The sequence below is a fragment of the Nothobranchius furzeri genome, chromosome 3 (genome assembly GCF_043380555.1).
Source record: "Nothobranchius furzeri strain GRZ-AD chromosome 3, NfurGRZ-RIMD1, whole genome shotgun sequence".
Lineage (NCBI taxonomy): Eukaryota > Metazoa > Chordata > Actinopteri > Cyprinodontiformes > Nothobranchiidae > Nothobranchius > Nothobranchius furzeri.
In genome coordinates, this window is record NC_091743.1 from 77,150,861 (window position 1) to 77,178,527 (window position 27,667).

A 27,667-nucleotide genomic window follows, 5' to 3' on the forward strand; every position below is an offset into this window, starting at 1 on the left:
TAAAGGAGACCACTGAGTCCACTGAACTCAGGCTCAGGGGGAGAGAGGTCCAGAGTCTGGGGGCCACAGCAGCAGATGATCTGTCACTTTTGGTCTTTAGCCCAGGGCTGCCAACCCTCACGCATTGTGTGAGACACACATTTGACCCTTTTCACATGCTCTCACGTCACCAACCCCCGCCACCCCCCACACACACACTCACACAGCCAATGAAGCTGGAGGAGAAGAGGGTTGATGTGGGTGTGTTTGGAGGACTTGGCCAGAAGCCGAGCAGGCATTCTGAACCACCTGTAGACGGTTCAGGGAGGTTCTGCTCAGACACGTGAAACTAGAGTTGCAGTATAAGCGTAAGGAGATGAAGGTGTGGAGAACTGTCTCAAGCTCAGAGCAGGACAAAATGGGACTCTGCAATGTTCCCGAGATGGAAGAAGGAAGCGCGAACAAGAGAACTGACATGAGAATCCAGGGTGAGAGCTGGGTCAAAGGTCACACCAAGATTCCTAACAGGGGATTTGGTGTGAGAAGCAAGCTGACCAAGAGAGTCTCTGACTTTGGGGAACCAGCTTGTATGGGGCACATACATCGACATATATATACACAGATGAGCATCTCAGTCTTATCTTGATTCAGCTGTAGAAAGTTGCCAGGCGTCCAGGTTTTAATGGAGTCTGAGCCCTCACAGATGAAACCCATATTTGGCTGGTTGTTACATTTCTAAATGTTGATAAATTATAGAAACGCCAATTTGATGAAATAAGACACTTCTAGAACTGTCTCGTTTCAATTCTCCATGCTGTTCAGATCTGGTTAGTAAAATCTCGCGATAACTCCTAGCGGTAACTGTTCAGACGACTCACAGTAGCCACGTCCGAATCCGGAGAGTTTTATTTACCGGACAGAGAGAAGCGACAGGTCACAGCCCACCGAGCCGCTGGGGATCCAGGTAAACTCGCACTCTGCTTTCGCTACCAGCCACTCTAACCGTCTGGGGCGAGGGATACTCCGTTCGAGGCAGAAAGGCCCGTCGGGTGTTAGCCCGGTGCTAGCAGTTAGCGGCAGATCCCCGGATGTTGAGAATCGTGAAAAGGCGCAAAGCCCTGGACACGCCGCTACCGCAGTTAGCGGGCTGTTAGCAAGTTTGGACTCGGTTAGCCCTGGTTCCGCAGACCAGAGTTTCTACTCGGGACCAACTTCTGACCGAGCTCCAAAGAATTACCTTTGTAGAGTCATTACACTGAAGACATCGACCCGGTTCTTCCAGAATCCGTTTTAGTACAGTTTGTCTAATAAAAACGGCAGAAACCTGTCCGTGGTGTTACTGGATTTCCCCATCCCAGGTCACGGTCAGAAACGTCTTCACGGGTTTGAAGTTTGGACCACTTAGGTTAGACCAGGTTGTGGTCAGAAACGTGATCTGGCCTATTCTTTCATATCCTTTCTTCCTGTTTATGAGGCCTAACCTTGACCAGTTGTTGTGAAACCTGCTTGTTTCAGACTTTTGCAGAGATTCTACCCAGGCTGTAGTTGGGACACACTTGCATAGTCTCACCTGAAATGATAAAGGTGTTCCTGCACCATTCTGTTTATTGGGTTAAATTGGTGATCTGGTCTGGTCAAAGGTGTCTAGACGCCAGGGCTGGACTGGGACAAAAATTCAGCCCGGGCATTTTGATTGGAGACCGGCCCATCACCTGGGTTTTTGGAAAAGACATTAAGCCTTACGCTGTTTCTGACACACACCAACGTACACTTTCTTATTGGTAATATTTATGTATCAATCTAATAAACGTAAACCTACACCATCCTTCCTATCCTGGTATTCTAAAAAAGTAGGGTTGGGGGCAAATGATTATTTTTAAAGTGATTATTCTGACGATTATTTTATCGAATAGTCAACTATTCTAATGACTATTTAGATGATTAATTTAGCGATTATTTTTCTATTGCACAATTAATAAAAACCAAAAAATCTCAAATAAATTCCTCCAAAAAATTGATAAGTTGTTACTGTAAGAGAATAAACACTACAGGCCTTCCATTTTGTATAACACTGCTTTTATTGTGTTGAGGTTGTTTATATTCTGGTGACGTGTAGATCATGCAGGCTGCTGCCTGAGAGGTGGTTGGAGACGGAGTGTCTCCATGCTGCTTTGTTTTGGTCACTTATGTGCATGAGGCAAGTGGTGTTACGACCCTTCCTGGGGAGTCACGTGTAAAGGGTTAAATTTACCTAAATATTACCTTATTTATTATCTCTTGATGTTATTAGTCCCTATTTCTGTGGTTAATTGACAATAGTTTCCTGAAATGTTTCTCCTATTTTAACTGTAAATCCTTCTAGCTGTTATATTTATAACAAGAAACAGATATTCGGACGGAATATTTTCATGTTTATTCGAATATGATTGTGGAACACACCCAGCATCATAATAAATGAAGTCATATTTATGCCAATTTAAGCCTTTATGGGTGACCAGGACACTGTAATCAATTTTTGGCAAGGGAAATTATCTTTTTTTTTTTTTTTTTGCCATTTTTGGGGTGTTTATGATGATACAGTAGACAGTATGAGTACAGTAACATCAACAGATAATACATAAAACCCTTATTTGGTCAATTTTAGCCTCCATGAAAATCTGAGCGATTCAATCACTTTTTGGCAAGTAAAATGCCATTTTAGTTGTCTACAATTAAATCATCAATAAAGAATTTAAAGACATTTTGAGGCGTTTCTTATAGGTAAACAGGAGGGTGTAGTCTCTATTTGGCAAGTGAAAATCTTAATTGTATGTGCTGATGTGCTTTTATCTTGTTACTTTTAAATAGAGCAACGTAATGTATAGATAGTAACCTACACAGTGTCATTAAAGCCAAAGCTTGATCAGTTTAAATACTATTTTTCCAAGTAAAAATGTGCCCCAAACTAGTTAACCGTGGCTCCATGTCAAGTGGACTAAAGAAAGGAAGGGGAAAAAATTAAATCGCTGGAGATTTGTTTATTTACATTTATACAACGTTTACATTCAATACATGGTGCCATTTTACATTGTTTATTTATTTTTTTAGTATCAAGGCTGTAACATAAAGAAAGCCAGTTCTTACCACAAACCATCTTTCAATCGCAAATATTGCAAAAAGGATTAATATATCCTCATTGTGAACGTTTAAGACAAATAGCAACACTTAAAACAACTTCCGAACTGGAAAAACTTATGTGGCAAGGTGAAGAAACAATGGCCGAGCGGGATTCGATCTCCAGACCTCTGGGGAGAGATTCATACACCCTAACCACTCAGCCAAAGGGACAGCCCCTAGGCGAGTAGCCAGGGCGCAAGATCAATCGGGATATTGTGACAGGATGCTCACACTGCCACATCTTCCTCCCTCTTTCCACAAGTACGTCCTCGAGCTGCCGCGCAGGGTGCCACAAACACTGCCACACTAATATCCGCGATAAACATCTGTTTAAGTACCGGAAGAGGTTATCTTTGCTTTCTGAATGTCCATATTGCTAGATATGCCGAGTTTTAGGGCGAAATCCTGGGGAATTTTGTCTAGAAATGCAATTACCTAACCGTGCGCGATCCCGCGGTGGCTAATCATTTTTTGGCAGCGAGTCGATTAATGGCACAACACCGGCTCGGGTTTCTCCTCCTCCTCCCTCTTTTCTTCTCCAACCTGTCGCTGGGCTGAGGCTCCATCACTTCCTAAATTGATTTTACTTGAACCTTCACTACCAAACAACTGTGAGATTTTAACACATGTGCCAGCATCAGCCTGAAGGGCCAGTTTCTTTTTTAGTCGAATTTTCTCCGCTCCTGCTTTCCGTTTTTTGTTCTCCATTTTGTAAAGCTCGTCTGTCTGTTTACTGAGATTCACAAACAACTGGCGGGTGCATCAGACCTCTGGCTATTGGTCCAGCCCAGAGTGTATTATTACCAATTGGCCAATCCACCAACTTTTACGAGGCGTCGCGTGGGGCGGCGCGGACAAGTTGTCAGCAACAACTAGAGGCCAGGAAAAAAAGAAAAAAAAAAGACACCGGCCCATAAAAGATGAAAGGGTCGGCCCAGCGGGCAATTGCCCGCTATGCCCTATGGTCAGTCCAGCAGTGCTAGACGCTGAAAAGCGATGAAATGGGCAATAGTCATGGCTGTTGAACGATGACTTCAGCTTTGTTCAGAAAGCCCATGTTGTGTAAAAGCTGGCTTCTTTCTAAAGTCACTCCACAATCCCACTCAGGGGTCACCAACCTTTAAGCTGGGGCTACATCAGGAGCCGTGGGTTTAGACCGTTTCAGCCCTTTGAACTAGACAAGACTGATAAACACATTTAAAGTATAAACATGCTGGCATTCTCAAATCTATCAATGCAAGTGGGATTATAAAGAATTATGGAAATGTGAAGCTACTGCCCACACATATTAAATTAGAGCACTATATTGTTTGAATGTGATGATTTTATTATTCTATTTGAATATTTTTTTAACAGTAGATTTTTTCTCTAAAAATATAAACATCACAAGCTTGACGAGCCAGACTAAATAAATATATTATAATTAGGTCTAGTTCGCTAGGCTAACATCTCGTTTGTACAATATCATTTTATTGAAAAACATCATACATATATTTAACTGTAAGGATGTGGAATTATTTTGTTAGAACAATAAATTAATCACCCAATTTTATTTAGCTGCGTGCCAGCTCCGTTTCTGCTCAGTGTCAGGTTGCTGAGCCCTGCTACATGACCAGACGGTTTCGCTGAGAGAGATGGCTTTCCTACTGATCACTTGTCAACACTTATTTTTCATTTAATTCTTCCTTATTTGAGCCATTTGATCTGCTGAGCTGAGTGTTGAGGACTTTATTCTGTAATGGGCCGTTCCCATCTGTACCTGGTCGGCCCGGCCCGGATAGCATAGCTTGCTTACATATCTTGGTGGCCTGCCTTTTTTCAGGGTGCAACAAGACTGTTTTTCAGCCCTCTTTCTGAGGTGGCCTGCTTCAGGCTGACCAGGGCCAACACACCCACTGCTGACTGATAAGCCGGTTTATCAGTCAGCAAATTCACACCTTCCATTAGGGTAGAATCAGCCCAAATGGGCTTAAGGCATGCTCAATTCATTATCATTCATTATCATGCTGATTACCTAGAAGCTGAAAATGTCTCTGACTGCGTTCCTTGCATACCTAAGCAAGGATGTGTGGAATCAACCGGGGCCAGGCTAGGGCCGACCAGGTACAGATGGGAATGGCCCATTAGACAAAAGATCAGGACAGGCTGCTAAACATCTGGAAGTTGAATGGTATTTATTATGTTTAAAGCATATTTGGTTCTAGATGTTTGCTGAGCAGACGCCATCATCAGTGTGTTTGTGTGAACACAGCTTGTCTACTGGTTGACCATCCTGATGAGAAAGGTTTTATCATTTCAGTCTTTTTGTGTCACTACTGAATCCTCTCTGAGTGGTTCATCAGTGAATTTATTATACATGCACGCTACCTGTGTGCACACCTGTGTGTGGCTTACAGCAGCAGGTGGCTGATTTGAAACACAAGGCTTTTAGTCAAGAAAACTTAAAAGACCTGCCCTCACCTGTCTGTGTGTGTGTTGTGCAGGTGCTGAGCAGTAGGACGATGGCAGACGACCTGGACATTGAGGCGATGCTGGAGGCTCCGTACCGGAAGGTGAGACACTTGTCCTGTGTTCCTCCGGTCTAGTCCACACATAGCCGGGTATTTTTTTTAAACGATTATCCACCCCTCCAGAAACTTGCATCCACATCACCTCGTTTAAAAAAAAAACTGTCCACATGTACCCGGATAAATATGTTGTTAAGGACATGCCAGACCTGTAGGCGGCAGTACTTCCCCCGAATTGTATCCAGTCAGCGTCGTCTGTGGTCTTCCCCAAGGAGCAGTAATTCCGCTTGCAAAAACAAACAAGCAAAAAGCGCTTGGACAATTGATAAAGCGAGCGCAGCTCTGAGGGCATCCATGATGTCGGCTAGTGTAAACACAGGTCGCACACGTGATGTCAGCATTTTTTGTCGCGGAAAGTGACGTTGCGGACCTTAAAACTCTGGTTTTGTCTGTCCACACGCAGATACCCAAAACGGAGAAAATGCTGATCTTCACTTTGGCCGGAGTTTTTAAAAAACTCCGTTTTCGTGTGGATGACAGGCCAAAATGTAGAAAACTATCTACGTTTTGGCAGATCCCCGGCTACGTGTGGACAGGGCCTCAGTCAGCTGGACTCTGCTGCTCCTCGTTCAGTCAGAACCAGAACTCTCCAGGAGTTTATCAGCAGGAATCAGTGGTAATCTGAAAGGATGAGATTTATTTTAGTGATTTGCTAGTCTGGGAATAAAAAGATTACAGGCTTGTTTTTAGATCTTTTTTATTGATCAGACGAAACGGCAGCCTGATGCAGGTGTTTCCTCTACGGGTCCATGAAGAGTAAATTTCCATGGACCTGTTTTCCTGTTAGCGTTTGAAGGTTTTAATATATTTCTTTTTCTCTTAGATTCACATCATTCCACACAGAGGAAGCCGCAGACGAGCAGAAGAAAGATTTTTGCTGTAAAAATACATTTGATAAAATAATAGAAGTTTCATCGCAGGAAAAAAAAGTCACATATTTTCAAATTAATCAAAACATTTTCATTTATGTTTTGGAGACAAAAAGTAGCCATTATATATTAGATTTACATTGGTTTCTGGTGATCCCCTTCACTGACTTGATGTTCGGTGACCCACAGTTGGGTCCTGACTCGCCCTGGGAACCCCCCTCCCCCGAGCCAGAAACTGGGCAGTAGAGTCGAATGATTTCCTGTAATCATGAACAGACGTACGTCTGAAGTTAACAGATAGTAAATGATGAGAATTCATGCAGGTTACATTGTATACAGGTACAGGTGAAGCAGGTAAAGGTGAGAAATGTCTTCATTCAGTAAGAAAATCAGAATTTATATGATATAAAAAAGTGACAATTTATTGACACACAGAATAATGTTTTCCTGCTCATGTTGTTTTTGTATCGCTCCGACAGGAAGACGACAAGAACCCGAGTCCTGGCGAACAGGAAGAGCGCAACAAGAGGTAACACGTGCTCACCTGTCTGACCTGTTGTGCTCATTTTAATCTGGACTTCTGATTGGCTGCTGCGTGTCCAACAGGAAGAAGCGCAGCCGCAGTCCTGACAGGAAGCGCAGTCGGGACAGGAAGAAAAGCCGCAGTCGAGAGCGCAAACGTAGCCGCAGCCGAGACAGACGCAGAAGTCGTAGCCGAGAACGTCGGCGCAGCCACAGTCGAGAACGGGGGGGGCGCTACAAAGACCACCACAAGCAGTGAGTCCACTTCCTGTTCTTAGGTGTCCAGGGTCCTTTCAAATCTGGATCCAAGTAAAGTGTGTGAGGAACATTCAGGCTACAGGTCTAAAGTTCTGGATTTAGACAGACGACAGTGTTGCGTCTGATTTTGCTGCTTTTTTATTTAATGACCTAAAAATCGTTTTGCATTTTAATCAGAAAAACCTGCTTGGGGTTCTCCTTTCTGCAGGCAGGAACTTTGAAAGGATTATCTTTAATTCTAACTCGGCATAGAGCAGTGCCAGGAAGCTCAGTCCTTGTCCTCTAAGACCCTGTCCCAGTCGGGCCAGGTGTGTGTGGGGGCACAGCCCACAACAGCTGAAGGCTGACGGACTGTTTGTGTTTCAGCCGCAGAAGGTCGAAGAGCAAGAGTCCCATCAAGAAGGAGAAGAGTCCCATCAGGTGAGATGTGGTGTTAAAGCCACAGGTGTGTCTCAGGTGTACAGCCCATTACATCTCCTGGTTTGTGGTGTGGTGCAGGTTACCTGTAGATAATCTGACACCAGAGGAGCGAGACGCCCGGACTGTGTTCTGCATGCAGCTGGCAGCCCGGATCCGACCTCGGGATCTGGAGGAGTTCTTCTCTGCTGTGGGAAAGGTAAACGGTCAGGGCTGCATGGTGGCGCTGTTGCCTCGCAGCAAGAGGGCTGCAGGTCCAGTAGTTTAATGCTTAGCACACAAAACATAATCAATGAGCAAACAATGAAACGAACACTTATGCGAGAGAGGTTAAGAAGGCCCAACAGTCTTGGGAATCCACCTGAAGTGCAGGTGTAGCTCGAAGAGTTGGTGGTAGTTTATTTCAAAGGAAAGGCTCTATTAGAGATGCACCGAAATAAATTCTTGGCCAAAACCGAAAATGAGGAAACCAAGGCTGAAAAACCGAAAACGTTGAAAGTAGTTATCACTCCGATGTGTACTAACCTCACTAAAATCAAGGCATCGCAATGAATCAATTAATAAACCATGAAAGTGTTCATTTAGCACTGAGTCAGGGTGGCCTAACAACCTGTCCAGGTGTGACGCCGGCTTGTCAGCTGCTGACCACGGTGGCTGGAACCGGAGCAGCAGGGCTCGGGGAGTTGGTAGGAGGGGTGGACTGTTCGGTTTCCCCAGTGACCGATGCCGTGTCCCCTCTCCCAGGTTCGAGACGTGAGGATGATCTCTGACAGGAACTCACGCAGGTCAAAGGGCATCGCTTACATCGAGTTTGTGGAGGCCAGCTCAGTTCCTCTGGCCATCGGCCTGACAGGGCAAAGGCTGCTGGGAGTTCCCATCATCGTTCAGGCGTCACAGGTAGACATAGACGCGTCTCTATCACTAGAGACCACAAACAGCTGTGATTAAGGACTCAACTCTGCCTATTGTGTGCGTGTGTGTGCTTGCTTGCGTGTGTGTTTGTCTGCGTGTTTTCAGGCTGAGAAGAACCGGGCTGCAGCTGCAGCCAACAACCTGCAGAAGGCATTATGTGGACCGATGAGACTGTATGTCGGCTCGCTTCACTTCAACATAACCGAGGAGATGCTGCGTGGAATCTTTGAGCCATTTGGACGGGTGATGCTCACACACACACACCCCCCCCCCCCCCACACACACACACACACAGGTGTGTCCAGGTGTGAAGTCTGTTATTACTCATACCTGCCCTCTGTTGGTTAGATTGAGAACATCCAGCTGATGATGGACAGTGAGACGGGTCGTTCTAAAGGCTATGGCTTCATCACTGTGAGTTCTTCTTAATCATCGATATCTGATCAGTAGAACATTGGACTTGTTAGTTCTAATCAGCGTGGGGAACATGTGATGATCACATGGCCGGTTATTGTGGCATCAGTTTTCAGACACTGAGTGTGCTAAGAAAGCTCTGGAGCAGCTGAACGGGTTTGAGCTGGCGGGTCGGCCCATGAAGGTGGGTCATGTGACGGAAAGGACCGACCCCTCTATGGCTTCATCCTTCCTGGACAATGATGAGATGGATCGGACCGGAGTGGACCTGGGAACCACCGGCAGACTGCAGCTGATGGCTCGGCTGGCTGAAGGTGAGGCCACACCTCTGCTCTCACCATGTCAGCAGTCACTTGTAATGATAATAAAATAAACATGTTACGTAAAAGCGCTTTTCTAAGAGGAGCAAGGCGAATGAGAGCAGATATGGAGGATGGAGCCAGGTTCTGAAGCTTTGATAGTGATGAGCAGAATGGGGGTGATGAGACTAGGAGTCCTGGTGATGACGTGTGCTGCAGGTATGATGATGTGTCCCTGTGTGGGTGTGTGCAGGCACGGGCCTGCAGATCCCTCCAGCTGCTCAGCAGGCTCTACAGATGAGTGGAGCTATCGCTATCGGAGCGCTGGCTGCTGTGTCAGGTAAAACGCCATCTCCATCATATTCCGTAAATTCTCCTTTTTGAGATTCTCAAAAATCCAGCTGGCCATTGGTTTTGCTGATCGGCCAATAAAAACATGCAAGCATGATTCTTTTTACCTGACCATGAATTTGCTGTTCCTAAGCAGAGATTAGATGGACCAAGTAGCCTACAGGTGTTTCAGTGTCATAGGACCAGGTCACTTACAGGTGTGCAGGTAAAAGTCTGACTGTGTTTCAGCTGCCATGAACCCGTCTCTCAGCATGAACATGAACCCTCCGCCTCTGAGTCTTCCATCTCAGCCAATCGCCACCCACTGCTTCCAGCTGTCCAACATGTTCAACCCCAACAGGTGAGCACACCTGAGTCTGTCACCTTTAGGCTCTGAGCCGCTATTCTCAGTATGATGTGGGTATTTGAAGGGTTAGCGAAGAATCTGAGTGAGAAAGATCACAGCTCAGAGGCCAAGATGGTTCTGATCCAAATGGGTCTGTCTCACTCTGACCAGCTTCAGACCCGGTTGTTTAAATGTAGCTGATGTGATGAATTCAGGTGAACCTGTCGAACGTTGTGTTCCAGCTGAGTGTGTGTGTGTGTCTGTGTGTGACAGAGTGTGTGCTGTGTTTCAGTGAGAACGCTCCCAGGTGGGAGGTGGACATCCAGCATGATGTCATTGAGGAGTGCAACAAACACGGAGGAGTCGTTCACATCTACGTCGACAAGAATTCAGCTGAGGTACGCCTCTCTGCTGACCTCTGACCTTTGGGTCACTTACCCACCCCTCCATCAGGTCTGATAACACACACAAACACTTCACAACCTTCTCGGGTTACAGATCCGATCTAAATCTGCTGATCCAGCCCAGAATCAGCTGATTGTAGCGTGGTGCATCCCTAAAGCCCCGTTCCGAGTTTGTTTTGGGAATTCAGACATCGTAGGACTGGATCAGCCTCGCTGCTGTAGAAACCTCATGAATGTATCAGAGTCTTCATACATGCTTATTTCTGTACTCATCGACCTCGTGACCTTCTGATGACATCATGTCACACATGAACTGCCGTTCATCCACACCTTGTCCATGACCGTGACTTCTTGTCCTGTCAGAGCTGCCTGTGGCGAGTCGTCCTGTTAGTGTTGGGATCTCTAATGTCTCCTGTCTTTCAGGGGAACGTCTACGTCAAGTGTCCGTCCATCCCAGCTGCCATGGCTTCTGTGAATGCTCTTCATGGACGATTCTTTGGAGGTAAGACCTGCTGTCTCACTGTGGTGTCTTGTTAACCAGTCAGAGAACAGGTCTGACTGTCCCACCTGTTTTTTCAGGTAAGATGATCACAGCATCATACGTCCCCCTGCCCACCTATCACAACCTGTTCCCAGAGTCTGTCACTGCCATGAAGCTGCTGGCTCCACCCCCAAGGTGGTGATTATTAACCCTGTGCTGTGATTGGACACCAACTCTGTTCACTCATTGGACTTGTTTGACATCAGGTCTAAATGCTGTCCAAGGACAAAAATGTCTCGCTCTCTTATTGGCTGCATCCTGATGCCTAGTCACGTGTTCACATGAACATGTGACACACTTCCTGTTTCTTTTGTTTCTCAGTAGCTTTCCTGGACTTGTCTCCACATCACCCTGTTCCTCTACATTATCCAGTAATGAGCTCTGTGAGCTGTGAGGGGGCGGGCCAATGGGATGCTGTCTTCCTATTGGCTGTTTAGTATTTAAGTGTTTTCTAATCTGGTTTGATTTTGTAAAATTATTGATTAAATGTTATTTTTCTTGTCACCTTGAACCTCTGTGATTTCTTCTGTGAGAGGGAAGCACTCGGTCCCAGACACAAACTACCCAGAATGCGGTCCTAACGTAGAAGGTTAAAGGTCAAACCTACATGGCCTCCTGGATCACAAATAAGTTATTCTGCATCTAAAGAACTAAATGTAGTTAACAGACATCTGGTGGATGACCTTTGACCCTCATGAGAAACCATTGTGCCACCGTGTTTAACATCTCAGATTCAGAAGATGATCGTCATGGTGACTTGCAGATCCTCCTATGAGGGTTTTAAAAAGTCCTCTTTTTTTTTTTTCTTTGCTACATTGCCCCGTCAGCAGCTACATCAGAAATGTGATCTGAAACTTTCCCATAAAGACGAGGTGACACGCTGAAGTCTGGTCAGGAACTCTGCAGACTACAGTGGACACGTCTTCTCGCTGCTTTTAGGACAAACGGACTGCTGAAACCTGCTAGACGGGGCTCCAAATGGTGGCTCACTGGCCATTTGCAGCCCCGGGTTTTATTTGCGGCCCACTGCTGCAGTTCAAGGATGGTAAAGCCTGGTTTATACGTCTGCGTCTGTGCGGGGATGTAACGCCATTATGCGTCAGCACAAGAGCTCCCCGACGGGCTGACGAAGGTGACGGAGACATGCCCAATTTTTTAAACATTCGTCAAACGTGACGGAGACTGCAAGCTTGTGATTGGTCAGGATGCCGCTTCCTGTAAATTTGTCACTAGCACCGATGTTGCCCCTTTAAAAAGTAAAAAGGTATTTAGCCGCAGACCCACAACAGATCGTAGATCATGGATAAAGTCTGAAAATAAGAACATTTATTCACCCGTGAGTGAAGGCGTACAAAATACAGAGCAAACATTTTATTTGTAGGTGGGAAACGTGGGTTTGGAGGCGGTGACTGCATGAAGAGGTGTCAGGTGGAGGAGAATGAAGGACCAGGTCCATGTTATAAAGTCTCTGAAATGTGTAAACACGCTAGTGGACCAGATACATGCGTGTGTGGTAGGATGAACAATTTGGTTCATGAAGATTTGTCCAGGTGGATGACATTCTGGTGATTTTGGGGCAGGGCATGCTGCCTTCATAAGAGGCAGATACCTGCTCTCTAATTCCAACCCTCAGCACTGCGCGTGTTTGAGGTGGCGATATGCCGGGTGCATCTGTAAGTAAAATCCAGTTTACTGCCTCATTAGTATTTCCTCTGTGACAGCCTATGGTTTATCTGTAGTGAGTGCTGGTTGGAAGCTGACGCTCATGCAGCTCCAAGCTTACCAGCCAGAGCCAGTGGCAGATTTAGCAATTTGAGGGCCCAAGGCGAACAGTCATGGGGCCCCTTACACAACATTTTCGACAATCTTACCTTTAACTGGATTTGCGAAACTCTCCTCTTCTGACATGAGTTATTTTCCCTTTTTATTAGTCCTCTTTTTTCCTGTATTTCCCTCCCTTTGAGCGCTTTCAAAATTTGCTCTGCTTTCTTTTTCCTGTCAGTGCTCCTGTGCTTTAGCCTTAGTTATTTTTTTCTATTTTCCATTTTGGTCCATGTTTTCCTCCCTTTAAACGTTTTCCATTGTCTTTCCTTTCTGCTTCCTTTTGATGTTTACATCAAAAAACGACGTCACTTTCAGAAGTGAAAATAAAAGCTTTTATGAAGCATGATGCTTTTTCTCTCATTGGAGCCACTAGGATAACTCCATTTCATGCTTAATGGTTTGACTATCGCGTTGAGTTTGTTACGAACACTCCCGCCTCTCTTCTTATTTGTGGTCTTATGACACTTGGCAAACAACAATTTGGTGCATTACCGCCACCAACTGGACTGGAGTGGAATGACTACCAATCACTTCCTGTTTGTGCATCGCCGTCTTAATAACCCTCTTATGACCATAATTATAACGGGGCCGCCCGGTATTTTTTTTAATCTTTTGGCTGTAAAATTGTAATAAAAAGTGCAAAGTGTGTGTAACTTCTTTTTTCAGAACAACCTCAGCTTTCAGTGTATGGTTTGTATTTCGAATGTTTCTATTAAAGCCTTTAAAAAAATCAGCATAAAAGTGAAAAAAGCAAAAAATGGATTGGAATTTTTTACAATTATTACTGAACAGGAACTTCAAAATGACTTGCGCAAACAATTTGGGATGAACAATTTAAACTTTGAACTGTAATGCATCTATTCTTAAAAAAGTTTGAACCTTGGTATCTTTTCTAGCAGTTTTTAAGACCATTTATTTTTGTAAACTTTCAGACGTTTTTATTGGATGTGGTAGGCCTTGAAGCAGTTTCTCTCCAGCTGCAGGCTGAGTCCTAAACATCTCACACTGCCATGGGGTGCTTCTCTTGCACACTGTGCACTGCTATACCCAGGCCCGGATTTAGGACTGAAGAAGATCTGGGGCTTAACACACGCGCATGTGCGCACACATGTGACACGCACTAGTCAACATCATATATATTTGTCTTGTACTACATAATTTTTAATCTGAAGCTACATATTAAGCATATTCAGGGCAGAGTATTGTTCCTGTTAGTGTTTAGTGTGAGATGATAGAAAATATTCCCTTTCTTTCTCCAACAACTTTACCTGATAAGCTAACTTTAGGCAAACCAGCAGCACAACAAATATTTTCAAATAAGACTCACAAACCTGAGTCAGCACCAGTCTCATCAAAGCTGGGGTTCTGTCGCGGTACTTTTTGTCTAAAAAAACGCCCTTATGTCCATCTTTACATTTGCGTTTCAGGTAGAGACTGTGGAAGAAGCCGGATAAATCCAGGGATCACTCGCGTTTATCTGAACAGACCCTTTGTTCTCTTAAACTATTGTTTGTTTATTGACATGTACAAAAATAATCAAATTTTTTGTAATTAAACATGCATGTATTGTGGCTCGTGAGTCCAGTTAGCTTGTTTTTTGGACAGAACTGTACCCGGATCATCTGGGCTGTTTTCAGACGAAGCGATTCAGAGATGCCTTCAGATTTAAGGAATGTTCGTTAAACCAAAAATCCCGGTCGATCACACCAAAGATGAATTCACCTGTGAGAACACCAGATTCCACCGCTAAAGGCTATGTAGACAAATAGTGTTCTATTAGAAACATGTAAACATAAAATCTAAAGCTGCTTCCTCTTGAGGTTTCATTTCTTACGTAACTAACCTCTTATGACTTCATTTAGACACGTTTACAAAGCCGGCTGATCTGATGAATATTCCATCGAAAACACGTCTTTCCAGCATTCATTGAGACGGGAAGATTTCTCCATGTGTGAACTTTACAGCTTCCTGTTGAGCGTTTGTCTCGTGTGTTAACATTTCATCTGTGTCGCTCCTAACCAGCAGAAGTGTACTGATCAATGACCGCAAGCTCAGAACTCATCCTTGTGGAGCTCCTGCTGTAGGGGGGTCGCATCCATACAATACTCAGCAACCATCAGTTTATTTGAGCTTTTTCAGGTCCTGGCTCCATCAGGACTCGGTCTGAGTATAACAACATCAGAGACTCCTGTTCTGCTGCCTCGCTCTTTAAGGGACTGGAGAAACCTTTCCAACAGACCCACGAGGGCCCGGTTTATCAGGAACAGAGTTGCTTTGATCAAATCCTCTTGATGAAGATGATGTCAAATTTCTGAAGATGAAGCTGGCTAATCTGCAGGTGTCGAGATAAAACCACCTGTCAGGCAGAAACTTTGTTCCATCTTCAGAGGGAGAATTGAAGTTGCACGCACCAGCTGGCTTTCAGAGGGCCTCGTGCAGGTGTCAGAGCTCGTTCAGGTGGATGACGGTGATGGTGATGTCATCACGGTACCTGCGGGCCAGGTCAGAAGGTAAACTCAGCATCTTGGCTAGGCGGTTTGGAGCCACGGCTCCATAGCCATCGTCTCCCAGTGCGTGGCGCAGCAGGTGAGTGGCAGTGTTCTGGTCCTCCAGAACTGCCTGGACTCGACGTTGCCTCTCCAGCAGGAGGCGCTGCAAGCTGCCCAGTGTCATGTCCACTCTGGGAATGATGGGTCTCTGGTGCTGGAGGCCTGACCAAAAATAAAACAAATTCAAAAATACAAAGTCAGCTTAGTAAAGAACCGGACTTCCTGCAGCTCGTTTATTCTGCTCAGATGGTTTTAGTTCTTAGTTGTCTTTAGTTTTGTTCTAGTTTGGACTTCCTGCTCCTTCAGGTTTTAGTTTGTAGTTCATCAGCTGATGCACAACATGTTCTACATATCCAACACATTCTCACTCCCAGCGCGTCAAACACAAACGCTTGGTCAGCCACCCTCTGCGTCAGACCCCTGACGCCAAAAGTGCCCTTTTTCGTCGCTTATGTGCGAAAAGGGGTTTTTCCCTTTTCTGACTGCAGATCCCAATGCAGCGTAAAACTGACGCGATGAGACATCTGCAGCCAGGGCACCAAACAAGCTCATTGTACCTCACCCTAACCTTATCCTCTTGTTATTTAACTATCTCCTCACCCCATCCTAACCTTAACCATCTTGCTAGCGAACACGTTAGTGATGTGTCGGTCGCTCTAAAAGCTCTGCAGAATCCTGTTAAATCACTTCTGATTTAAATCAGGTGTGGAAGCAGTGAAACAACTAAAAGGTGGTGGATAGGGATCACGATGACCAGGGTTGGAGGGCTCTGCGTTAAAGGGATATCTTGTTTATTTTGAAGTGTCGGTTACCTTCAGTAAGGACCAGGTTACGTCACACAAAGCAAGCAGAGGCAACAGGAGGAAGTCCTCCATTTGGAACCAAAGTCATGGCTAACTAGATCGCTAACAAACGGTTTAGACTCCTCAGCGTACGACTCAACTTCACTATCAAAGGCCATGGAGACAAAGCGTGGGACATTCATGTAATCTCTGAATCCCAGACACAAGGATGGTTTGGTTTGTCCCTTCTCAGCTACCGTAGTCACAGGAATAAAACCAGCCTGCTCTGACAAATAAGAACATTCCTTTTCAGTGCAACATGGATGAAACCAAAACTACAAATGTTGTTAGGTATTTCTGCGGTAACGGAATGAAATAACTGTGTTTTTCCCTCCTCTGCACAAGACTAGTCTGCATGAGAGATAGGCCGTGTTCGAGTTGAGCTGTGCCTCGCCTGGAAAACAGACGAGAGCAGACGGAAGCAGCAAGGGGAGTGGCTGAAAGCCGGCATTTAAGTCGGACACAATTTCCTGCATGTGTAGCTCGCGGGTGACAATGGCTGAAGATATCGCGTTAGAGTTCACACACGTTTAATTTTTTATTTTAATTCTGGTGCCTGTTAGCAGCTGAAACACATCCTCACATGCTTGTGGATATCATATGTTGTATATATAGACAAGTCTGTAATGATAAGTAAAGGTTATCAGCTGTAGCTTCAGTGTGCTCATAGGAAACGTGACAAAATAACACAAATCACATTTCTCTTTATGGCCTATATTGCTGTCATCATCAACGTAACATGATTTACAGAATACATGTGACCAACTATCATTTCATGTTCTACCACCGGATGTTTGGATCAAAATATGAACCAATCAGATCTTAGATCAGGTGAGAGCCAGGCGTTTCCCATCATCCCCTAGGTTTTGCAGCCGAGGGAGAGCAACTGCAGCGCCTTGCTCCAAAATCCGTGGCCGCCTTGATCTCACGAGGTTATCGTTACCTACGTATGCATGACGTCAGAGCAAGTCGGTGTCAAGTCGGACACATATCTAACCGGCATGCACTGCTCGCCGATCACCGCTGATCTAATCTGCGCAGAACTAGCTTATCTTGAACACGGCCATAGTCTCAAGGTCTCATGCATTCCTTCTAACCTGCTTATTTTCAGCTCAACAGAAGAATGAAGAATGAACTCTTTTCTTTTAATTCATCAAATAACTATTTTAATAAAGCTAATCCATCAAAGTGTTAGTCAATGAATAAGATGTGACCGATCTGTGAAATCAAAATATTAATTACTTTATTATGATCCTATAGAATATAATAAGTAATATGACTTTAAATGTTCCAACAGGACTCATTTCACGTAGTGTTAAAAAGACATAACACATTCCTTTCACTGATCCAATCAGAATCTTACAGATCTGATGGAGGCGTGGTTTTGATGGTGTTTGATAATTTTCATTCGAAAATAAACCATAACATCCGAAGTATAAAACTACGCCACGTCATCTCTTAACGCCAGTTCAAAGCGTTCCAGAGAAAGTGACGGAGTGGCCAATCCTGATCTACACTCTTTAACCAAAAGAACGGACGACAAGCTGAAAAATTTGTTGCTATTTCAACTGCGGCAACAGTTCCTTTCAGAATAAAAGCTGAACCATCAAGACCTAGACTTGGGTCTCACCAGACGCCAACAAAGTGCCGTGACCCGGAAGTAACTCACAGACTGGACTTATCAGCAACCACTGCTTTTCCTACCGGCTCGGTTCCAGAGAAGGTCTAACTGGACCTCGATATTCCTGATCTAAAGGGGACTTCCACGAAGGGTAGGTAGACCGGCAAATGGTGACTGTGTTTCTGAACGTCCTAACTAAAGCTTAATGCGAAGACATCACCTTCAGTTCCCGTCAGAACTAATCGCTTCTTCGGATTGGCTGGTTCTGGTTAACATCACACGTCATCCATTTACTGTCTCATCCACTTTAGTTACACTATACATTTAATTTTAAAGTCAATCTAGTTTAATTTGTTAGTAATAAAATTCTTAATTTTTAAACTTGACTCTCTCTCTCTTCTGTTGTCTCTGAGTGAAGACGAAGTGGTTACCTAATCCCTGCAGTAAAAAGATCCAATCTTCTGGTTTAAATAACCTCACAGATCTGTAAGGTGGATTTCATATTTCCTATGGAATCCCACGCCTTATGGCTTATTAAATAACATGTAATCTAAATCATTACAGATGGCGAGCCAGCCAGGAGATTACACTGCCAGTACATGACAACACGCAATCTTAATGTCAAACTGAGCCATCCAGATGATTTCTGACCTGTCAGATGATCTCCAACCAGCTGGATGACAGTCTGTCGATGCATCAGCTCCCACAGTCCATCAGTCGCCAGCACCAAAAACTTGTCTGCAGGTCTGATGAGGTGTCGGGTGATTTCAGGTTGAGCACTCAAGTATGGTGGGGTCAGGTAGTGTGGTGGAAGCCCCCACACTGATCCACTAACTGCAGACCGAACATTTGGTCCGCTTTCATAAAGCTGATTCAGCATTTCTGGGCTCCATTTGAAGCGGACGTCACCAAACGCCCTGAAAGGCAGCAGCAGACCGAGCAGGCGGTCATGGCGGACCGCCGTCCTATGCTCAGAGGGAGGATGCTCTCCCAGAACCCTTTGAAGCTCGTCTGGATTCTGTGCATTGTGGTCATTAGTGAGACTGATGGCTGACCAGTGTCCGTCCTGTTCCTGGACTCCCAGGACAGCTCGACTGTCCCCCAGGTTAGCCACATGCAGGACACCACTGGAGACATAAGCAACACAGGTGGTAGAGCCTGACAGAGCCACTCGGAGGGGAGAGGACAGGGCCAACCCCTCCCCAGGGAGGGACATTTTTCTGTGGACAGAAAGAAGATTCAGCCCAGAAGCTACAGACTGAAACACCAATGTTTAAACCTGGATGAGTCGCTATAGCAACAATCCAAACATCTGTCCAGCAGACTAGCTCAACTCTGGTCGGGCCTGAGAACATGAAAATGGGTTCCTTTTGTTTCATGCTGACTAAAGGTTCTGCAAACCTAAAGCTGCCTGAAAATCCATTCTGAGTTAGGCTCTTGATGTTTTAAGGGAGATGTTTGTCTCAGAAACATTTTTAAACCTAGCAGTCAATCCTGAAGTGAGACAACCGGACCTGGGTGATGACTGCAACAGCTGGGCCTGGGCCTCCACCGACAGGTCATAGTCCAGACGGCAGAATGCATCAACCAGTGCTGAGGTCACACCTTCCTGAGGACAACACAAGAAAGGAGGTCATCTTAAATTTTGTTTCACTGGCTGAAGAGGCGGAGCCTTAACTATGATGACCGACTAATAGAAACAGGAAGGGAGGGGTCTTCAGTGTGCCACATCTCCTGGAAATGAGTTCAGCTGGTTCAACATGACTACAACCAGAGCCAGGATCTGAGTCCAGGTTGGACTCGTTCCAAGTCACTGTAGCACTAGTACCAAATATTGTGGTGGATAAATGCCAATAAATTCTAGGTTCTGAGGAGTAATAAAGAAGAATTTTAGTTATAAACTGACAGGTTTATTTCAGTGATGCACAACATATTTACAAACCCCAAAATAAAATAGAGTTCTTTAAAAAAAAATAGAATTACAAAGGAACTGGATTTGCTTTCAATCCATGTTTACTTATTCAGTTCTTGTTCAGATCTCTTCTCTTCTGGGTATGATTCTACAGTTCACGCTGTTAATGGACACTACTCGGGTAGGGTTGAGAGTGTGTGTGTGTGTGTGTGTGTGTGTGTGTGTGTGTGTGTGTGTGTGTGTGTGTGTGTGTGTGTGTGTGTGTGTGTGTGTGTGTGTGTGTGTCTCCGTGTCCTCAGCTGGAAATCCCGATAGTTCCAAAGTTCCAAGATGAGTTCACAGTAGATTCCAGTAGCAGCTGGCCAGTCTACTAACAGGAATCTTTGAAGTCTCGTCCATGGTTCTGGCTCACCATCACGTCGTTTAACTTAATCGCTTAATCAACGAACGTGCACACAACCGGAGAGTTGAGCCCTACCCCAAACAGGCACTGCCGAGGGTCAAAAACCGCAGCTCTTACACTATTAATCTATTGGTAACCAAACAGTGTGTGGGTTACACCCTCCCCCCTTAATTAGCATGAGTCCTATTATGCGGCTAATATTCAGATCTAAACGTGGTGAATTTGCTGATCAGGACAGTCACTGAAAAACTCAAGTGCCTGATTAAAACTGTCCAAAAATCCCTGAGCAAAGGAATTCAGAGGTTTTCCTAACTGTGGGCAATGAAACCGACATGTCTTATCCTGTCGGATTTCCTAATGTCTAGTTTCTCACCATCTGTGTCTTTTACAGACTGTTGGTCAGGTGACTCCATCCTGGACTGGTCATCATTTATGTCACTCACACCTAGAATAGGCAGAACATCTGTATCAAGACTACCCGTAACCTCCACATTAGGTGGATCTACTGCATCATCAGAGTCACTTTCAGCTCCCAAAACTTCATCTGGAATCACCTGAGGGTCATCCGCAGTTATAGGTAACAGGGTGTTGGAGGTGTCTGGCGCAACTTGCTCACTAGGTACCGTGAGGGTTTCAAAGGGCCCATTTTTGTCATATGCCTCAATGAAAGTTCTGTATGAACCGGTGGGTCTACATGAACATCAACACACTCATCCTCAGAGTCAGAACATTCAGGCTGCTCTAACTGTGGTGAGCTCTGCCTAGTTCTTGGTCGTCGGGGAGGTTTTGCACTTTCACTGTCAGTTCCAGACAAATGACCACATGGAAGCAAGAGATCAGTACGCGAAGGGCCATCTCCACCCTCTGGACTAACAGTGTATACAGGCAAGATCCCCATTTGTTTCAAAACACGGTACACAGTGGACTCCCACATGTCAGCCAGTTTATGTTTTTGTCGCAGTCGCAAATTTCGGACTAAAACCCTGTCGCCAACTTGGAGAGTAGCTTCTTTAATCCGCTTATCAAAATGCTTTTTGTTGTGTTCAGCCAGCTTTCCAGAGTTCTCCTGTGCAAGATGATAGCTCCTCCAAGTGAGCTTTGAGCTGTCTGACATACTGGGAATGAGGCACTGGCTCATTATCTTTCACTGGAAGCCCAAAGGCTAAGTCAGCTGGTAGTCGTGGTTGTCGCCCAAACATTAATTCATAAGGGCTGAACCCAGTGACTTCGTTTTCGGTACAATTGTATGCATGAGCAAGTGGTTCAACGAAGTCACGCCAATGGACTTTCTGCTCCTCTTTTAATGTGCCAAGCATATTGAGGAGGGTGTGGTTAAGCCGCTCCACTGGGTTGCCCCTTGGGTGATATGGGCTAGTTCTCACCTTCCTGATACCTGCTATTGCACAGAGTTCTTTGATAACACGAGATTCACAGTCTCTGCCCTGGTCACTATGAAGGTGCTCAGGACAGCCACAGTGTACCAAGAAGTTATCCCAAAGGCATTTTGCAACTGTTGTGGCTTTCTGGTCTCTTGTAGGTAAAGCAACAGCGTATTTTGTAAAATGGTCAGTGATGAGCAAAATATCCTTTGGATTCTTGCTATCGGGCTCTAGAGACAAGAAATCCATGCAGACCAATTCCGTTGGTTGTGATGTTCCGATAGTGTCTAAGCAGGCCACTTTTTCAGGTTGAACTTTTCTCCTCACACAATGCCCACAGGCCTTGATCTGGGTCTCAGTGTCTGAATCTGACGCCCTGGTAGCCTTGAGCGGCAAGCAACAAACCCCCTACGAAGGGATGCAGACATATGCTGTGAAAAACCGACCCCCACCCCCCACCCCCCCGCCGCCTTCGGATTGGTGGACTTCAGCCTGGCGAGGTCATCAATCTGTAGGAGTCAATGTGCTCTTTGCTTCTCCCAAGATCTCCCTCCCACCTGTGACTGTACAGTAGATGAGTGCTGTAGATGGCTGCTCTCGCTGGGGGAAACAGGATCCCAGCCCACCCCCTGTCTTCCTATTGGAGTCTCATGTTATGTTGTGTTGTCTGAAGTCTGTTGCATATCTGTTGAGGTGCTTATTTGCAGAGCAAAGCTGCCCTCCTGGTGGGAGGGTAACTCTGAAGTACCTTTTCCCCCTCCACCTGAACCAATCCTCATGTAACCCTCTTATCTCTATTAAGGTAGCGCGACTCGGGTTGCGAATGACCACAGTCACCAATTCTTGTCATGTGTCTTGCCCATGTATGTCTGATCTCTGAATTGAGTGTACTGAAACTCTAATTTCCCTCTGGGATTAATAAAGGATTGATTGATTGATTGATTGATTGATTGATTGATTGATTGATTGATTGATTGATAAAACCGGGATCTTATTGGGTGAGTACGCTCCCACCCCATGTGTCCCATGTCATCACGGAGGAGCCTGAAAACAGTTGGTCTTAAGACTGCTGGAAGAACCAACTGATAAACCGTTTGTCCATGACATTGCCGTGCTCTGGTGAGAAGGCAATTTCTCATCTCAAAATGTTTCCACTGCTTAAGCATCAACTTTATATCAGGTGGGTCATTTTTTGAGCTACATGGGCCATTAACACACAATCTCAATAACTGAATAATGTGACTTATCACAGGGTCGGCTTCTTGCTGCTCTCTAAGGTCAGATTCGGAGAAAAGAGGCACTGTCACTTGACCAAACATCTCTTCTTCAAACGAATCAGGCACAGCACCAGCATGAATAGCCAGAGACTCAACCAATGTGATGGAAGTAAACTGGTTGTCTGTCTCCTCAAGAAGATGCTTGTGACACACTGCTGCAACCGAATCAGAATCCATGCTTAGGTCAGATGAAAATGATGTCTGGAAGCGTCTGGTGAACTGTTGGATGCGCTCTGCCTCTTCAAGAGAGGTGTTGTCTGGAATGAGCTCACGATGAGGTCGTCGCGACAACCCATCAGCATCCTGGTTTGCTTTTCCAGCTCTGTACTTAATGTTGAAGTCAAAAGTTGACAGGGCTGCCAACCAGTGATGGCTTGCCGCATCTAGTTTGGCTGAGGTAAGCACACATGTTAATGGATTATTATCCGTCACCAGTGTAAAAGAATTACCATAAAGGTAGTCGTGAAACTTATCAACAACTGACCATTTCATAGCCAAAACTCCAACTTGTGAGCTGGATATTTGCTCTCACTGGGTGTCAATCCCCAACTGGCATAAGCACTGACCCTTATCTCCCCTTCCTGATCCTGGTACAGAGCAGCACCCAGTCCAGTTGAGCTGGCATCTGTATGAAGAATATAAGGGATTTTTGGTTTGGCAAAGCCCAGTACTGGAGAAGTCGTCAGTTTCTCTTTGATGCACCCAAAAGCCGCCTGGCAACCAGGTGTCCACCTCTCTGCAACAGGCACCCTGGGGTTGAAATACTTGCCGGCAGGAGTAACCACTTTCTGGGTTTTCCTCAATGGTGGGTAACCTCCTGTAAGGTCATTCAAAGGCTTCACAGTCTTAGAATACTGCTCAATGAAACGGCGATAATAGCCAGCAAGTCCTAAGAATGATCGAAGCTCTTTCAGGGTTTGCGGCACTGGCCAGGTTTTAATGGCAGCTATTTTGTCAGGGTCGGTTTCAATGCCATTCCTCGAGACAATATTACCCTGGTACCGCACTGATGTTTGGAAGAATCTGAATTTCAATGGGGAAAGCTTTAAACCATTCTCCCTCAACCGCTGGAGAACATGTTGCAGTCTTAACTCATGTTCCTCTAAGGAATCAGAAAATACAATCAAGTCATCAAGGAATACCAAAACTTCCCTGAGGTTACTGTCCTCCATGCACCTCTCCATTAACCTCTGGAAAGTGCTGGGTGCATTGGTTACTCCCCGTGGCATCTGGTTAAACTCCTAAAAGCCGAGAGGACAGACAAATGCAGTCTTGGCTTTGTCCTCCTCCTCCATCTCAATCTGATAATAACCACACTTTAAGTCCATCACAGAAAACCATTTCGACCAGCAAAGGGCTGAAAAAGTCTCGTCAAGGTTTGGGAGTGCATAAGCATCCCTAATGGTTAGTGCATTGAGTTTACGATAGTCAGGCGAACAGGGTTACATCACCTCTGGTCCCGCTTAAAGAGCAAGTCACCCCTTACAAGAAGCGTACTTCACTCCCACTTCATGTTTGAAAAATCCAACAAATGCTGTTGCCTAGCAGACCGAGTGGGTGGAGCCACTAACAAATACACACACTCACGACATTGTGACATCATAATGTACCAGTTTACATCATAGCATACCTCTTAGCCAATAGCGGTGGCAGATTTAAATTCAAATGCAGTGCAGAGTTTTTACCTGACAACGGCACAACACTGCCAGTTTCAGGCAGAAAATTTAAATTTTAACTAAAATGCACTAAAGTGCAAAACTATTGACTACACGTGTCTGCAGCACGAGTAGACATGCATTTATATAGTTTATCAGAAAAAAATTGTTGGTTTAGGGGTGACTTGCTCTTTAAAGGACCTGGATTTAGCAGATACTGCCATCTAGTGGCTGGTGTAGTGCCAGCAGCCATCTCTAAAATAAAATCACATATAAATAAGAAAGCCATGAAGATCTTTGTTCTTCCTTAGAAGTTTTCCTTTTGTTTTTCTGCTCTTACCTGTCTGATCAGACTGGTCCACTCACCTGTCGCATCTTCTTCTGTTCAGTATTTGTCTCATTCATAACAAACATCTTATGAAACAGTTTCCATAACAACTGATTCCTCTATGTTTTCTCTACCATTCCCTCACAACAAATATCTTGATCTTTGGTTCTGGGGTGTTACCTCCTGCTCTCCATCCTCCTCTCCCTCCAGCCTCTCCTGCCAGTAGTTACGGAGGCTATGGAAGGAGATCGCCCCGTCGTCGAGGCAGCTGGGATCTTGGGGATGTTTGTGCCACTCCAGCAGGGGCGGAACAGCTCGGTCCTCCTCCACAGCCCACTCCAGTTCCTGCAGCATCTTCAGCGGCAGCATCGCCACGGTGATGTAGTAGAAGAGCCTCTGGCTGATCACCTGTGCACATGCTGAACCTGCATGACCATCAAACACACCAAACAGGACCCCTCCTCGCCCTGGGAGACAGGTGGCGTTGCTCCGACGATCCTCACTAGGTTGGTTGGATGGGAGTGTGTTGCTATAGAAACCCAGGACTCCATGAGAAGCGGGGCCTCTGGGGAGGGTGTGACTGTACTCATTGGCCTGTCAACAAAAGACAAACATTAAGAAACCAACTGCTGAATGTTGAATGTTGTGCCTTTCTCACCTTTAAGACCTGGTTTATCTGAGCTGAGCTTAGCTGAACTGCCCCTGGCTCAGCATGGGACTTCCTGCTTCTGCTGCCTGCTGGGTAATGGACTCTGTGGAGCTCAGGTGGAGGGGAGGACAGGGCACGATACTGCCAGAACTCCAATGTGTAGCATCCACGGATAGTTCCTGATCTTCCCAGCATGACTGCTAGCAGAAGGAGCTGCAGCAGAACCTGGAGACATCAGCAGAGAAGAGATGAGGTCAGAGACACCTGGACTGTCTCTACATCTGTAACGTCTCACAAACCTTCCAGAATCATTCAGACAGGTTTCACCTTAGATCCCAGAGGTCCAATAGGACTAGCTGTGCAGTACTTTATTAACCTGGCAGCAGTACCAGGATGTGTCCTTTAATCCAGGCATGAATGTTTCCATGACCATCTTTGTTCACCTGAGGTCATCGGAATCAGAAGCATCGTGTTCCAAAGTCAGAGAGAAATAGTCCAACCATCTTTTATTGGATTGTTGTGCTTCTTTAGGATCAGAATATTCTTTCAGAACCTTCCTGTGTTCCTCTGCAGCTTCCTTAGGTACCGTGAACCTGCTCACAGAACCAAACACCATCCATCCATTATCCCCCTCCTAAATGGAGTCGGGTCGTAGGGGCAGCAGCCTAAGCAGGGAGGCCCAGACCTCCCTCTCCCCAGCCACTTGGGCCAGCTCCTCTAGGGAAATCCCAAGGCGTTACCTGGCCAGGTGAGAGACATAGTCCCTCCAGCGTGTCCTGGGTCTACCTTTAGGCCTTCTCCCGATTGGACGTGCCCATAAAACCTCACCAGGGAGGCGTCCAGGAGGCATCCTAACCAGATGCCCAAGTCACCTCAACTGGCTCCTCTTGATGTGGAGGAGCAGCAGGTCTACTCCGAGCCCCTCCCGGATGACCGATCTTCTCACTCTATCTCTAAGGGAGAGCCCAGCCACTCTGCAGAGAAAACTCATTGCAGCCGCTTGTATCTGTGATCTCGTTCTTTCGGTCACTACCCAAAGCTTGTGACCGTCCAATCCAATCCAAATTCAATCCAACTTTATTTGTATCGCACTTTATACACAACATGTCAATCAAAGTGCTTCACACACAGATAAAAACATACCGCCATAATTCAAAACAGTAAAAACATGGATAATATATTAAAACATACAAAAACAAAGGTGAGGGTAGGAACGTAAATCGAGAGATTTGCCTTCCGGCTCAGCTCTCTCTTCACCACGACAGATCGGTACAATTCCCACATCACTGCAGACGCAGCACCAATCCACCTGCCAGTCTCACGCTCCATCTTTCCCCCACTCATGAACAAGACCCAGTGACACTTAAACTCCTCCCTTTGGGGCAGGACCTCCTCCCTGAGCTGGAGAAGGCATTCTACACTTTTCCTACTATAGACCATGGGCTGGAGCAGCACCAAACCGATCCTATCAAACTGATATCGCACTGGCAAAAATACAAATGTTACACTTTCCCATGTCGTCACTCATCTGACTCTTATTTAGTTGTACGAGTTTTTAAATTGCAGCCAGAACTGGTCCAGAAGTCCAGAGTCAGTATGACCTTGGCGGTCGTTGTCTTCTGGAAGTTGTTTGAGCCAACGGTAGACCTGCGTGAGTAGACCACCTTGCAGAGCTAAGTCTTTTGCTGCTGCTATGGTTTGTCCAGAGCTCCAGATTTCTGCTAATGACCAGAAACATTCTAAACTTCCTGTAAAAAAGCAAGATCACAGAAATCTCCATGTTTCATTGTGTTCAGAGTCATGGAGGGTCTGGAAACTATCTTACCACAGGTGGGAGGCAGGGTTACACCTAGACAGCTCCCGGTCCCGCTCAGGACCAGCACAGACTCAGACCCAAATCCTAGGAACCACCTCCACTTACTCCTCAGATCAGTTTAGCTGCAGCTCCTTGCTCACCAGGAGAAGCTCTGTTTGGGTTTGAAGAACAGCCCCTTCCTCGCAGTTTTCACACACAAAAAAGCATTTTTATTCTTTCATCTTCATTCAGAGTTTAAAACCAGACACTGAACTGGCTGCAGGAATCAGAGCACGTTACTTCCTGTTTCCCGCAGGCGGGCAGGTGAGCTGTTTATTCTCTCAGAGTGACCTTTGGCAGCTTCTGTACCTCCATAATCAGTCACAGATAAACCTCCTCTAACTAGAAGGATCACACCT

At 45.6% G+C, this 27,667-nt stretch overlaps 2 protein-coding genes across 4 annotated transcripts; one reads left to right on the top strand and one right to left on the bottom strand.

Moving 5' to 3' along the window:
* Positions 1-805: 805 nt before the first annotated feature.
* LOC107384860 (RNA-binding protein 39) lies at positions 806-11,525 on the top strand. 3 transcript variants are annotated; one of them, XM_015958340.3, is made up of 15 exons: positions 806-943; positions 5,619-5,687; positions 7,051-7,100; positions 7,178-7,348; positions 7,718-7,771; positions 7,850-7,967; positions 8,513-8,665; positions 8,786-8,923; positions 9,029-9,094; positions 9,204-9,408; positions 9,647-9,733; positions 9,973-10,084; positions 10,362-10,467; positions 10,897-10,975; positions 11,053-11,525. In XM_015958340.3, exons 2-15 carry the CDS (start codon positions 5,637-5,639, stop codon positions 11,154-11,156), a joined length of 1,494 nt encoding a protein of 497 aa, XP_015813826.1. In that variant the 5' UTR covers positions 806-943; positions 5,619-5,636; the 3' UTR covers positions 11,157-11,525. The 3 variants fall into 3 exon arrangements, 2 of the variants coding, with proteins under 2 accessions (XP_015813826.1, XP_054589112.1); XM_054733137.2 differs by lacking the exon at positions 806-943 and adding an exon at positions 1,261-1,384; XR_008559559.2 differs by lacking the exon at positions 11,053-11,525 and having other exon boundaries at positions 10,343-10,467.
* Positions 11,526-15,145: 3,620 nt separating this feature from the next.
* On the bottom strand, positions 15,146-27,391 carry LOC107384858 (pyruvate dehydrogenase [acetyl-transferring]-phosphatase 1, mitochondrial). The gene is made up of 6 exons (XM_015958338.3): positions 27,279-27,391; positions 25,463-25,678; positions 24,985-25,398; positions 19,365-19,459; positions 18,502-19,070; positions 15,146-15,549 (listed from the first exon to the last, which is right to left on the bottom strand). Exons 2-6 carry the CDS (start codon positions 25,646-25,648, stop codon positions 15,281-15,283), a joined length of 1,533 nt encoding a protein of 510 aa, XP_015813824.3. The 5' UTR covers positions 25,649-25,678; positions 27,279-27,391; the 3' UTR covers positions 15,146-15,280.
* Between the last annotated feature and the right edge of the window lie 276 nt (positions 27,392-27,667).

What these genes read in the sequence shown, in the direction of transcription:
- LOC107384858 (XM_015958338.3), bottom strand. Translation starts at nt 25,648, where the DNA reads ATGCTGGGAAGATCAGGAACTATCCGTGGATGCTACACATTGGAGTTC. An exon ending in AGGAGGATGGAGAGCAGGAG is followed by an intron (nt 19,460 to 24,984) that starts GTAACACCCCAG and finishes TGTTGTCCTCAG; the next exon opens with GAAGGTGTGACCTCAGCACT. An exon ending in CTGTTGCAGTCATCACCCAG is followed by an intron (nt 19,071 to 19,364) that starts GTCCGGTTGTCT and finishes TTCTGTCCACAG; the next exon opens with AAAAATGTCCCTCCCTGGGG.
- LOC107384860 (XM_015958340.3), top strand. Translation starts at nt 5,637, where the DNA reads ATGGCAGACGACCTGGACATTGAGGCGATGCTGGAGGCTCCGTACCGG. An exon ending in TCTTTGAGCCATTTGGACGG is followed by an intron (nt 8,924 to 9,028) that starts GTGATGCTCACA and finishes TCTGTTGGTTAG; the next exon opens with ATTGAGAACATCCAGCTGAT. An exon ending in GATGGCTCGGCTGGCTGAAG is followed by an intron (nt 9,409 to 9,646) that starts GTGAGGCCACAC and finishes GGGTGTGTGCAG; the next exon opens with GCACGGGCCTGCAGATCCCT.